The following is a 12,947-nucleotide window of genomic DNA, read 5'->3' on the forward strand; positions in this document are numbered from 1 at the left end:
ACTGAAAAGGCACTGTTTTCTTATGCGATTGTTACATATTAGCAACTGTTCTCAATTTGTTAATTCCAAAACTTTAAGTCGAAATTTCAGCCAAATTCTCTTTTTTACATTGAGTTCACAATTTTACAAGTCTAAAAAACTTTAATGCAATTGGATTGTCTACTTGACAAAAATAATATAATAATTTATAAAATTTAAATCATCATCTCAAAGGAAAATTGTCAACAAAAATTAGGCAGTCATAATTTTTGTCAGTTTTGTTCTCTAAATTGTGCCAAAAACTCGACATTTTGTGCAATTTCCCATACTATCTAACAAGGGAAAGGTCTATCTATTCTATGTCCCAAGACAAATGTAAAATTGAGGTAAGGAGAAAAATGAACAAGAGTGAATGTCTATTAAAATGATATTTGAGTTGAAAGAAAGTAATTTGCGTAATTCTGTCAAGCCTTAATGATTTTATAAGAGTCTCGAGGTAAAATTTAGACATTGAAATGAAATCAAAAGTAGCCACTGATTAGTGTTTGTGATTTTGCCAGCAAAATAATTGACAATAACAGTCATTCATTGATTAAATCAATGCCAATCCAACCATGAATTGTGCACTTTGATGCTAATTTTTAATGAGGATCTCGGTATCGAGATTGACATGCAGAGCAACAAAGTAGAGCACAGTTTGACAAGCTGTGGAGTAAATGTTTCAAGACGTTCAATTAAGTATTTTATTCTCCTGTGGCATTTTCATGTGCGTAAACGTGTTTGCTGCTCAAATTGGGAAAGTTCGCGCGTATTTTTTTTTTGGGATGGATTAGTGCAATCTTACCAAAGAAATAAAAAAAAATATATAATCAGAAATTATACAAGAAAGATGGTGAAAGAGAGAACTTTGAATCAGCAAAGAGATGAATTTGTATGCATTTACTCAAGAACTTTATGCTCTTCGCTTTTCTTTAACCACCCAAGATTCTCGATCATCTTCCTTGGGGCAAACTTCTCCGGTATAAAATATATGTTCTTTTGCACATTAACAAACACACTCGACGTAAAATCAAGCGAAAGACGACAAGTTGCCAATAAAAATTTAGTTTAATTGAAAATTATTCCCATGGACTTTACGAAGCTTTAAAGCTCCTCCGCATGTCCGAGAAATACGAGTAATTATGGACAAAAAGTCATTCATCGAGGCTCAAATTGATCGTCATCGCAGTAAAATGCATGAGAAATTTTAGATAAAATCCCCACATAGAGAGAATTTAATGCTAAAATAATTGCAAAGACAACACTTTGTTTAGTTTTAAAAGCATTCTACATCAGAGTTGATAACAAATCTAAATGAAGGATTAAGATACATAAATATTTTTTTTGATAAATAAAGTTGGATCGTAATTTTCATTCGATTTAACCAAGTTTTTAGTTAGGTGCTTGGAAATTAAACATTGAGAACAGTTGCCTTAAATTTTTAGGCAATTTTTGTCCCTATTGTCCATAGAGGTAAAAGTTACACCGAATTAGGTTCTATTGGATTTTCCCAGGTTAGCTGTAAGGGCAGAATCACATTGACAATAAAATGCTCGCCGTAGCCTCACCGTATTTCGTTAATTTACGCATTTTTATTGCAATTCTTACGCAAATTTTCCATTACCGTATTACCTTATCTCATACTCGGTGACTCTAGGTGAAAATAATATAAAAAAATGAAGAAATAAAACGAAAATTCGATAAACGGTGAGGAAAAAACTAAGAGAAATTAATCGTACAGTTTTTTTTGCTCAACGTTTATCGAATTTTCGTTTTATTTCTTCAATTTTCTTATATTATTTTCACCTAGTGCTACCGAGTATGACATAAGATAATACGGTAATCGAGAATTTACGTAAGAATTGCAATGAAAATGTGTAAATTAACGAAATACGGTGAGCATTTTACTGTCAATGTGGTTCTGCCCTAATACGTTTCATTGATTTTGTTAATCTGTTTCATTTTTATTGTTGATTTTCGGTCAGAAAAAACGTCTGGTCCTTATACGGTTAAAATTTAGCGTGAAGCAATTGGATTAAAAAAACATATATTTTTTTGAATAGTCATTTAACATTAGATAAATGGATATTCAAAATTTAACGAAGTGCTCCGTTACATAAAAAAATATTGCACATTCCTCTTAAAGAACGTTTTTGTATAAATTGTAAATGATCCAATTATCACAGTTTATTATGGTGACATCAAGAAAGTCTGAACTTGTTCAATATGGCCATAATGGGTGAAAAGATGGCCATATGTGAGATTTTGAACTAGAAGAAGGTTTTCATGCTTCGTACAGACTTTGGCTTCGAGCACTTCATATTTTTCCCATATTCTTTTAACCCTTTAACGACGAGACAGTTTTCGCGGACCGGAAATCAGCAATAAAAATGAAACCGACAAGCAAAATCAGTAAAAGGTCTTACATCTAGCCTTAGAAAGTCCAAAAGAGTCTGATTCGGTGTAATTTTTTTATCTCTATGAGCGATAGGGACAAAAATAGCCTAAAAATTTAAGTAATTTTTCTGCCAATACAAATGAACGATAATTTTTACTCTAATGAAAATTATTATCTTTGAGTATTGTAGTTTCTTTTTCCAAAACGGTTTTGCTTAAAAAAAATTGGAAATATAAAAAATAATTAAAATTAATTTCCATTATGAGAATTTAAAAATTCGTCATTTTTAGCTAAAAAATTTACTATATAACAAATAGCTGGAGACTTGCAAAAAATATCCTAGATTCCTTCAACCTTCTACTTTGCAAAAACGTACAAACATAAGGAAAAAATAATTTTAGGTAGTCAGGAAAAAATATTTTCTTTATGGGACACCGGTGTTCCAATTGTCCTTAAAGGGTTAATGAATCTCACCATTTTTTCAGGAAATGTATGACTCTAGACTATTCTGAAAGTTTAATTCTATTTCTGAGAGTTTTGTCGAATTAACAAGACAAGTTTGTAAAAAGGATGTTCTTCCATACAGAATATGGTAAAGTTTTGTCAAATCGGCGGCCAACTGGATCTTGTTAAAAGTTTGTCAAAAGGGTGTTTGTCCATGTAAAATGCAAGAATAAGATTTGTCAAATTGGTAAATAACATCCTTTTGACAAAATTTCATCAAAATCCATTTGTTCGTTTAACAAGACATTTTTTTCCAAAATAACTATTAAAATATATTGCCATAAGGCCAGATCCATTAAATTATGTGCGAAGTTTGAAAGCTTTCCCCTACGGTGATTAACATTTGAGAGCCATTTTTCAATAGGGAAGAGTTTTCCGTCGACAGACTTTAGCATTAAATGCTAATAAACCAGAATTTTAAATATTTTTTGCAAAGTTAATTTCAAGAACTTTATGTCTTCAACGAAAGACATTTAATATTTATTTCTTTATTACTTATGCAATGATCTTTGGAAAGTCAAGTACTGTAGCGACAGAGAGCAAAAAGCTATAAAACAATATGAAATTAAATATTGAATGAATGTGTAGCTAGTTAATTTTGCATTTTGCAATGTTTATCTTGCAAAATTATTTATTTAAAAAAATGCTGTTGAAAGAAGAAGTTGAGAAAATTAATTTATCTTAATCTTTGATCTACTATTTTATATCTCTAGTATGATCTCAACTCTTATGCATAAACATTGTCTGTGAAAATAATATTGTTTACTGTATTTAAAGTTTCTTTTAATGGATTATCTTGTGAGATAATCACAGAGGATTAATGTCTAATTCCGCCTTTAATAACAATTAAGAGTTTTCAAATGTAAATATTTACCTTTTGAGTCAATTTTCCTCCATTTGATGATTTTCACTGGGTTGGCTGTCAAGATGTCAATTCGAAGGATTTTTCCTCAGCTTTTGCAGAAGAGAATGGCTTTTGCACGAAGGAAATGAGTGAAAAACGCACATGATTCTTGGAATTCATTAATAAAATTAAATGTATTTTTTCTCTTTTTTCTCCTGGTTTTCTCTCTCACTATTGGAATTTTTTTCTTTATAATTTTGTTTTCTTTTAATTTTTTTTATACACATTATTTTTAAGAGATAATTTACTCTGAATTTCGACGATTTACAGAATTTCACGTTTAAATTTTGTTGTTTTAATTTAAAAGAAAAAAAAAATTAAATGATAATTTTGAAGAAATGAAGGGAAATTTTTTCTATTTTGTAAAATAATTTTTAAATATCAACATTTAGCATCTTGCGGGAAGAAATAAAATAAAATTTCTACTGCAAAGGAGTCATTTAAGTACAATTTCTAATATGCTTTTCTTTTTTTTCTTTAATATAAAATGTAATTATTTACAGAAGGAATATTTAACACTTATTCACAAATTGCTATCATTTTCATTCTTGCTTCAATAAATCTAAAATCTCACATTCGCTACATTAATCGTCGTTTTTGTTTTACTTTGAAATTTACTCTTTTAAACCGATATAGTTTAGCAATGGCACTGTTCAATATAATCTTTCTTTTTTCTTATTTTTTGTTTGTTTTTTTTTTAATTTAAGAATTTCACTCTATAGCTTTTATGGTAAAATAGTAAAATTTATTTATTTCTCATCAATTGCTATCTTCCGATTTTATTTCAATTCAATTGACACTCTCTGGTTTTTCTCCAGGTGTCCTGGACATTAGCCGGGAGTGCCTCAGACTTTTGCTTGTGCGTGCATCTCCTGCAGCTCCTCCTCTTCACGCGTGAGCGCCACTGTGGAGTGATTGTAGAGTCCTTGGGCCATCAGCTGCAGTGCTAGAGGATTCTTCTGACCAGACGCTTTCTTGATCTTGGCCCTTTTGTTCTGGAACCAGATCTTTATTTGCGCCTCATTCAGACCCAATTCTGCACTCAGCTGTTGCCGCCGTTTTTCCGTGAGGTAGCGATTTTCGCTGAATTCATGCTGCAAAGCAATTATCACAATTAGATATGGGTTATTCTCTGTGGAGAGACTCTTTAGGGGAAAGAAGGGGTAAGGCAGGGGCCTCTCGACATCTCATTTTTCCATACGTTTTTGCATAGAGGCACTGAAAACTCTTGGCAAGTTTTTTCCTAAAGAGAATTGATTTATCAGTCTGATATATTTCGAAATCGTGCATTAAAAGCTATTTAAAAATACATATTTCATAATGTTCGCCGAAATAATCCAAGAATTACGAGCAAATTTGTTGAAGTCACGGTGCAATATATGCAAAATTTTTACATGGAAAAGTGAAAATTAGCTTCACTTTTTATTAGGCTTGATAGGCCCCTGGGTATGGTAAAGGCTTGGTACTCTGCAAAAAAGTTTTGTTAAGGGCACAAATATTTTGTTAAAATTTTGTCAAAAGGATGTTACTTACCAATTTAACAAACTGAAAGGCATCCTTTTGACAAACTTTTAACAAGTTCCAGTTGGCCGTGTAATTTGAAATAACTTTGCCATACTCTGTATGCTCAGAAAAAAATATTTCGTAAAAGTGTTCGTAAATGTTCGTGAATACCTACTGGGAACTTACGAAGTACTCCTAAATCGTATAATCCACTAAGAAGTTCGTAATAATTTGTACTTTTTCCACCAACATTGTTCGTAACATGATCACTTAACGAGCAGTTTTTGTTTATTTACAAACATTTGCTCGTAAAGGTTCGTAATGACACAGAAGTGTGTTGGTAAAATCTTGTCATTTGTTCGTAAAATGCTTCCGGACAAACAAAAATGTAGGAACAAATGTTTGCAAAAGAACAAGAAATGCTCGTTAATTGATCATGTTACGAACAATGTTTGTAAAAAAATACAAACTTTTCCGAAATTTTTAAGTAGGAATTCACAAACATTTACAAATAATTTTTCGAAATATTTTTCCGTTTGGAAAAACATCCTTTTGACAAACTTTTTTTTAATTTGACAAAACTTTTTTCTTCAGAGTAGGAAGGGAAAAGTATCTAAGAAATGAAAGTACCTTCAGCCTAGCCAATTGAGAGCCACTAAATGCAGTTCGGGGTCGCTTCTCCTCGGCCACAGGACTTCCTTTCTCAGCTGCTGGCTTCTTCTGACGACGCGTCCGAGGACCTGTGCGGGTAAAGTCTGGTGAGTTTCTATCTCTGCGTTTTTGCGAATTTTTAGTAATCGATGATGAACCAAAAGCCCAATTTAGAATATAATTCTGGGACCATAATCTTAAGAGTTTTAGAATTTTGTTTTGTAATTTTAATATACTACGTATTTCTTACACTCAGAAAAATAATCGCGTAAAATGTACTCGAATCTATGTTGAATTAACTCTTTTTCATTGTGATTTTCGATTAACTATATTTTAAAGTTGATTTTACTTCTATTTAGTTATAATATTCGGAAGAGTTGTTTTAAATTTTTATTTCTAAAATTTACATGACAAAAGAATGTAAATAATTCTTTTTAATAATTTGTTTATTTTCATTGAAATATTTATCAGTCTGATTCAAACATATTTTTTACAAATTATAGGCAAAGAAAATTTTTATTTCCTGGTAAATTCTGCCCGGTTCCCCTATCCCTTTTGAGTGCAAAGTTGAAATAATTATAGTCAAGTGTGCTAATCCGGGCGCTTCGCTATCTGGATCGTTTATAACTAATCTACTTAAAATAATATTTTTATTTTTATTTCCGTAATATAGTCACTTCCGTAACATAATATAACTATTCAAGTTTGAGAAAAAGCAAAAATAATATTTTTATTCATAAAATAAGTGAGTGTAATCAATTCATTTCAAACTTGTGCCAGTTGGGTTTTTCACGAAAAATTTTCTAGCAGTGATATTTTCGCTAATGACAGCTGGTTAATTGAAAACATTTATTGTTTTTTTCCTTGTGAAAAAAGTATTTTAAATCCAAAGGTTTAATTAAAAGTGAATTAGCGAAAAGGCGACCCAGTTAGTGCATGCTGACTTATTTCAGTATTATCATTATTTTATAAATTTTCTTTTTGATTTGATGATTTTTTTTATATTAAGTTTCCGTATGAAACAATGAATAATTCTATGGATTTAGAAGAAGTAAAAAAGAATTTCATCAGTACAAAAACAAGCGTTTAAGTAGTACTATTCTGAAAACGATCCAATTACCCCACCTTACTATATGTACCAATTTGACTAGTATTTTTCTATCTACTGACTAGTCATCAGTGGAATCTTCCTTATTCCTAATCAGTCTTTAAAGATTGCCCAAAACAGCTGAGAAGCAAGAAAATTAACTACAGGTTCATTACCTATCCATAACCGATTGAAATTGGATCAGTCTTGTTAGAAATTTCAAGGGTTTCATAATGTGTCCAAAGAAGACCTCAGTTGGTTGATAAATATACTCTTTAGAGCCTCGTTAACCTTTGACCTTGAAAAATCGTCATCACACCACACCCTTACGATCGTATTAATGATGCGAAGGCTGACTTATGGAGGGTCCTCGAAGGTCCGAAGTCACTATCTCTAACCGTTTGGCATGTAGAGGTGGTATCGTACGAACGGAAACACTGATAGATCTGAATTGTTACATTACCAGACTTTTTGAAGTCATGCATGTCTAAAGCTACCCTGTTCTCCCCTCCCTGTGATACGAAATATCTTAGTGATGAAAGGTTTTCATTGAATGTTTCTTTCTTTTTTGCAGAGTTGAAATCGTTATCAAACAATTTTTTACTTATTATTTTGAGTCTTAATTATAAGTTAACTATTTATAAGTTAATCCTCAAGTTAGTAAATACAATAAAGAGCATAAGGGCATAAGATAAGAGCAAAATGTTTTACCAGCAATTTTTCTAACAGTTGTTAATATTTACTATTTGTGAACAATAAACCACATTTAAATACTTCCTCTCCACAAATGTAATTTTCAAAATTATTTTAATATATCCACATCCAGTGATAAAGCAAAAAATATCTTTCCAAAAAAAACTGTTAAATGCCATACGATTTGAGCTTCTAGTTATTGTCATTTAAATGTTAATAACTCTATCAACGATTGCGTCAAAAGTTAGTTTGACTATTTATAAAATTTTTTGGCCTCTTTTTCATCTCTTTATGGTTTTTCCTACATTTCTAACACCCAATAGTATTTCACACTGTATAAATTCCTCTCCATATGAATCACTTAAAGAGCTCAAATGAAGGAAAAACTGTATCGATTTATTAATCAAAGTTGCAGAAAAGGAAAAATTATGGTTTCAAAAATAAAAGCACGAAGGAATGCCATAACAAATCATTATTGGTGATGCAATTCACACGAGCTCATTCATATTTTCTTGGGTGACAATTGCTGGAAATATTCACATCATCAATTACTGATGTTTATCATGTGCGATCGACACCTTTTCAACAAGCCACTATAAAGGTCTCTCGTTGGTTGGGGAGAAAAGCCATGAATATGCGGGAAAAATCTCAATGATTTCCAAATCGGATTTGGAGTGATTCCAAGAGTGGTTTAGAGTGTCGGAAATCGCATTACAATTGGACCACTTTTCTGCTGGTCGTCTCAAAATGCTTTCTTATAGCTCTGAGGCATTAAGTTGTGAACACAATTGACTATATAATGAGGCCAAGAACTATCGTGTCTCTCCTAACACTTGAAACTTTAAGAGACAATCAATCAAATTCACGGACACGATTCTGATCAAATCTCCTCCAACAATTTGATGATCTGTTGAAAAGTCCAAGTTCTACTGTAAAATGTATAATTCAATTTGTACGACAATCACTCAGAAGTGGGATGGGATTAGGAGATCCAATGCGCAACATAATTCAAATTCTTCTTTGTGCGGGAAAATCATCATTAAGTGGATTTTTTGGACTATTATTATTGGTACACAAGCTATAACAAATTGTTTGTTGTGCAGAAAATTTCCCGCCTTCACACAGCACCAACACGTTCATAGCAGAAAATACACTTAATAGAAGATGGTGGTTGATTTTGAATAGATTGAATCAGAAGCAACCCCCTGCTGTTCCCTTATTTGCCCTCCAAAATAGGAATAGGGAGAGGATATTGAAATGTTTTTGCCATTGTCGTGGCCACAAGAAAAGCGCTTCTTTAGCGCACTTTGGGCGGCGATATTGAGTTGAACAGGCGGAGCTCAATGTATATAGCTAAATAGACAAAATTAACAATATCATGTTCCAAAGGGGGTTTGAGGGCGAGGTGGCAAAGATGAATTGCAACAAGAGGCCTTTTATGCAATAACAAATACACCAAATTCAATTTCTCCTCCATGATTTTTTTTTTCGAAAGGAGATTCTCTTTTCTATTTATCCTGGCGTGAGAATGAGCAGATGTTCCTGTCACATTTCTACCATTTGCTCTTTGGGCTGCCTTTTCTTCAGCCAAGCTTCCGAATACAAGAAAATTGCCCATGTTATCTTGACTTTTCTCCACCGGTGGGCAATTCTTTCGATTCATCCACACGACGATGCTTTCTTGGAGTGGAACACAAAAAAAAACAAATGGCTTTACATCAAGAAATGCCATTTTGTGATCATCCTCCAGAACAGGAAGCACTTTTTCTTACACGCTAATATTTGCACCGGTTGACAATGGATTAGGGGCTCAAAACTTGTAGCTATATTATACTGAGAGAAGTTCCCAAGAAGCATTTTTTTCTTAATATAGTCTTATAGAATCCCTTAAGTGACGCACTATAGAACCAGAAATCTTTTTATTTGCTTATAACGCTCTGGGTTCCATCTATGAGATTACTATAAGTAAAGTGGCGCACTCATAAGGATCTTAAGAGCTTCTGTAAGAATTTCAACAAAAAATTCTCACTTTAAGTCTCTTAAAAGTGCACTAAAAGACTTATTTAATACTTGGTTCTATAAGGCAGCTATTTTGCTTCTTGGGTTGTTAAAGTAAACAGTAAAAAAAGAACTTCACACAAATGCACATTTTTTGTATAAACTTTTTTAGTTCTTTTAATGTTTAAAATGTATGCGAATAAAATGTATCAAAGACAACACTGACTGAGAGAACCGAAAATGTTAAAATAACATTCCGGAAATGTTAATCAGAATTGATCCGAAATCGGTGTAAATATTATGCTTTTTAGGTGTATTAGGGGTTAAAGTTACCCTTTTTCGTGTTATTTTTACCCTTAAAAAGGTGTAAAATTAACATTAGAAAATGTTGATATATTTTTACACCTAAAAAGTGTTAAAGTTATGAGGAAAAAAAGTTAATTGCACCCTCGTTTTTTTCTCACACTGAAAAAAAAGAGGGCGCGATTAACATTTTTTCCTAAGAAATTTAACACTTTTTAGTTGTAAAAATATATGAACATTTTTTAATGTTAATTTTACACCTTATTGAGGATAAAATTAACATGAAAAAGGGTACCTTTAACCCGTAATACACCTAAAAAGGGTAATATTTACACCGATTTTGGATCAATACTGCAGGGTAAAATTATCATTTCTGGAATGTTATTTTTACTTTTTCGGATTTTTATCAGTGCAGTGAAGATAATATGGTTAAGACCTTGCATTCTACTTCCAGTACTTCCACAATTTATATAAAGATTGCTACACAAGGTAAAGTGCCCTCAAGTCGACAGGTTCCTCAAATCGACCGGTAGAGTTATTCAATTTATTTATTTTTGCACTAATATTTGGCGTGTATGATTAATAGGTCAATTATTCCATAAATAAATACGAATCAGTGACAATTTTATAGGAATTCACCATCAAACATTAAAATATTGACCACCGGTCGACTCGAGGAACCGATCGACTCGGAGGCACTTTACCTTATTTCCATCACTTCGGAAATGTTTTACAAATACACGCTTGGAGCACTTTTTCGACTTTTTCTATTGCGTAAACCTTTTTATATAAAAAAAAGGAAAATCTAGTTCGATTGAAATGATTAGTGATAATTATATATTGATCAATTGTGATTATTATTATTTTTATTATTATTTTACTGCGCGAACTCAAAGATGGAGCAGCATATTTATAATTCGCTAGTTTTTCAACATGTCACTGTTCTGGAGCTTAAGCGGTACCAGATATCAACTTCCTGTTTTCGGTGACCCCTATAAAAAAACATTATCTTGACATTGTTTTTATTTGAAAACCATGTTTTTTGGTTTTCTCAAAATTGGCCCAAGCTCTTTAATGATTTATGAAGTTGCTCAAATCTATTTTATTTAAAAATGTAAGTGGTAAATTGATTTCCATTCCTTTTTTTACAATATTATAAATTTATATCTAGAAATTTCTCAATATATTTTCAGTTAGCAAAAGCTCTAACCAGTGAAATTGCCTCACTCTCCCCTATTACTGTTCTTTGTAATATTTTTCTCATAACAGAAATATCATTTTAAAAATCAAAATCTCATCTATGGTCTTTTATGTCTAGAAACTTTTTTTTTAATTGCATAAAATTATTCCTAATTTTAAAATTGAAATATAAAAAATATATTTTCTTTCAAAAGTTAAATATTGCGCTCAATAATTCTATTTGATTAAGAAAAACAAATATTTTTACATATTTTTGCTAAAATTTGCATGATAATTATATTGATTCTAAAGTTATAAATTAAACTTGTTACTAAACAAGCTGAGATAGACCTATGTAGAGGAGGGTGCCATATTTTCAGACGACTCAAGCTTCGAATAACTCAATTTTGCAATATGTTTTTAAAGGATAATGCCCATAATAATTTTTAATTTTAATAGCTCTGAGTCATCGGTCAAATCCATTAAGAATATAGAAAAGAGTTCGAATTGTCAAAAGGTAACGCGCTTTTCCCTACGTGTCCGAATTAATCAACTTTCACCTCAATCATATAGGGCGAAGTGGGGCACTTTAAATTGCGGTACTTTTGAAATATGGCTTTTTTCCATTTTTAAATTAAACTGAGCTTTATCATAATGTTTCAAAGTTGATTTGAGGAGCTGAATTATATCAGAGGAAGGTTCAGATCCATTTACAAGCGAGAAAAAAACGTTTTCAAAAGTATATCAATTCAAAGGTGCCCCACTGCTCCCTAACAAATTTTGAGGCACTTTAAATATTTTTTTTCTTCTCTATTGTCTTCAAAGTAGGGGAGACAGGGGTACAATTAGCCAGGGGCAGAATTAGACAATGGATTTTTCTCCTTTCCCTTAAAATATATTGAGCAAAGTATTTTTTAATGAAAATGGGCACACATCCCTATATTCTCTGAAATATTTATAAGTTTGACACTATCATCCCACAATTTAGAAGTACTTTTATAAAATGAGTATAAAATTGTAATTTTCATATTTCAGTTTTTGGCCCAGCATTTGGTTTTCTGAGTTTCTAGTCAAGTTATCATAGTTTTACCTCCTTTCTGGTTTAATAATGTTAATAAAAAGATATTTTTCACTTGGATAATCATTATTTCTTTTTTAAGATGAGAATCACTGAAACAGCCCTTGGGGCAGTTGTAGACACTCTTCCATGGCAGGCTAAAACTACCAATGATTTTTCACTAATGCATGGATAACTGTTAGATGAAAAAGTACTATTGATATTCCTAGCAATATGGCTATTTGGATGTGCTAAGAAATAATTTTTTTCAGGATGTTTGCATCAATTTTGCCGCATTTAAAAGAATAGCTTGAAAAAGTCGCCTAAAGCCTTTTCATTTAGGTTTAAGTGACATACAGTGGCGGCCAAAAAAATAGAATCAGCTCCGCAAAGACCACTATTTTACCTTTAGCATTTTTGTTTATTCCAATTAGTTGAAACAATTTTAATATAGAAATGTTCAAATAATTATCTTACGTCAAATAAGTATTATTTTGGCCGCTAAAGATCTCTATTTTGCACAGAATACATCAATAGTGTAATTTGGTTTAAACAATACGATAGAACCATTTTCATTTAAATTAAAGAATGTGGTCTATAAATCGAATAAGTTTAAATAAAGCCATATTTAGAAACCATAAATGACAGTTTT

General features: G+C 31.5%; 1 protein-coding gene across 1 annotated transcript in view; it reads right to left on the reverse strand.

Annotated features, from left to right (window-relative positions):
- Positions 1-3,930: 3,930 nt before the first annotated feature.
- LOC129804803 (uncharacterized) overlaps positions 3,931-12,947 on the reverse strand; it is a 48,304-nt gene continuing 39,287 nt past the window's right edge. The window contains exons 3-4 of the mRNA XM_055852412.1: positions 5,958-6,067; positions 3,931-4,918 (exon numbers count right to left, since the gene is read on the reverse strand). Of these exons, the coding sequence (XP_055708387.1) occupies positions 4,670-4,918; positions 5,958-6,067 (359 nt within the window). The 3' untranslated portion in view covers positions 3,931-4,669. The remainder of the gene's footprint in view (positions 4,919-5,957; positions 6,068-12,947) is intronic.

This window comes from Phlebotomus papatasi, chromosome 2 (genome assembly GCF_024763615.1).
Source record: "Phlebotomus papatasi isolate M1 chromosome 2, Ppap_2.1, whole genome shotgun sequence".
NCBI lineage: Eukaryota > Metazoa > Arthropoda > Insecta > Diptera > Psychodidae > Phlebotomus > Phlebotomus papatasi.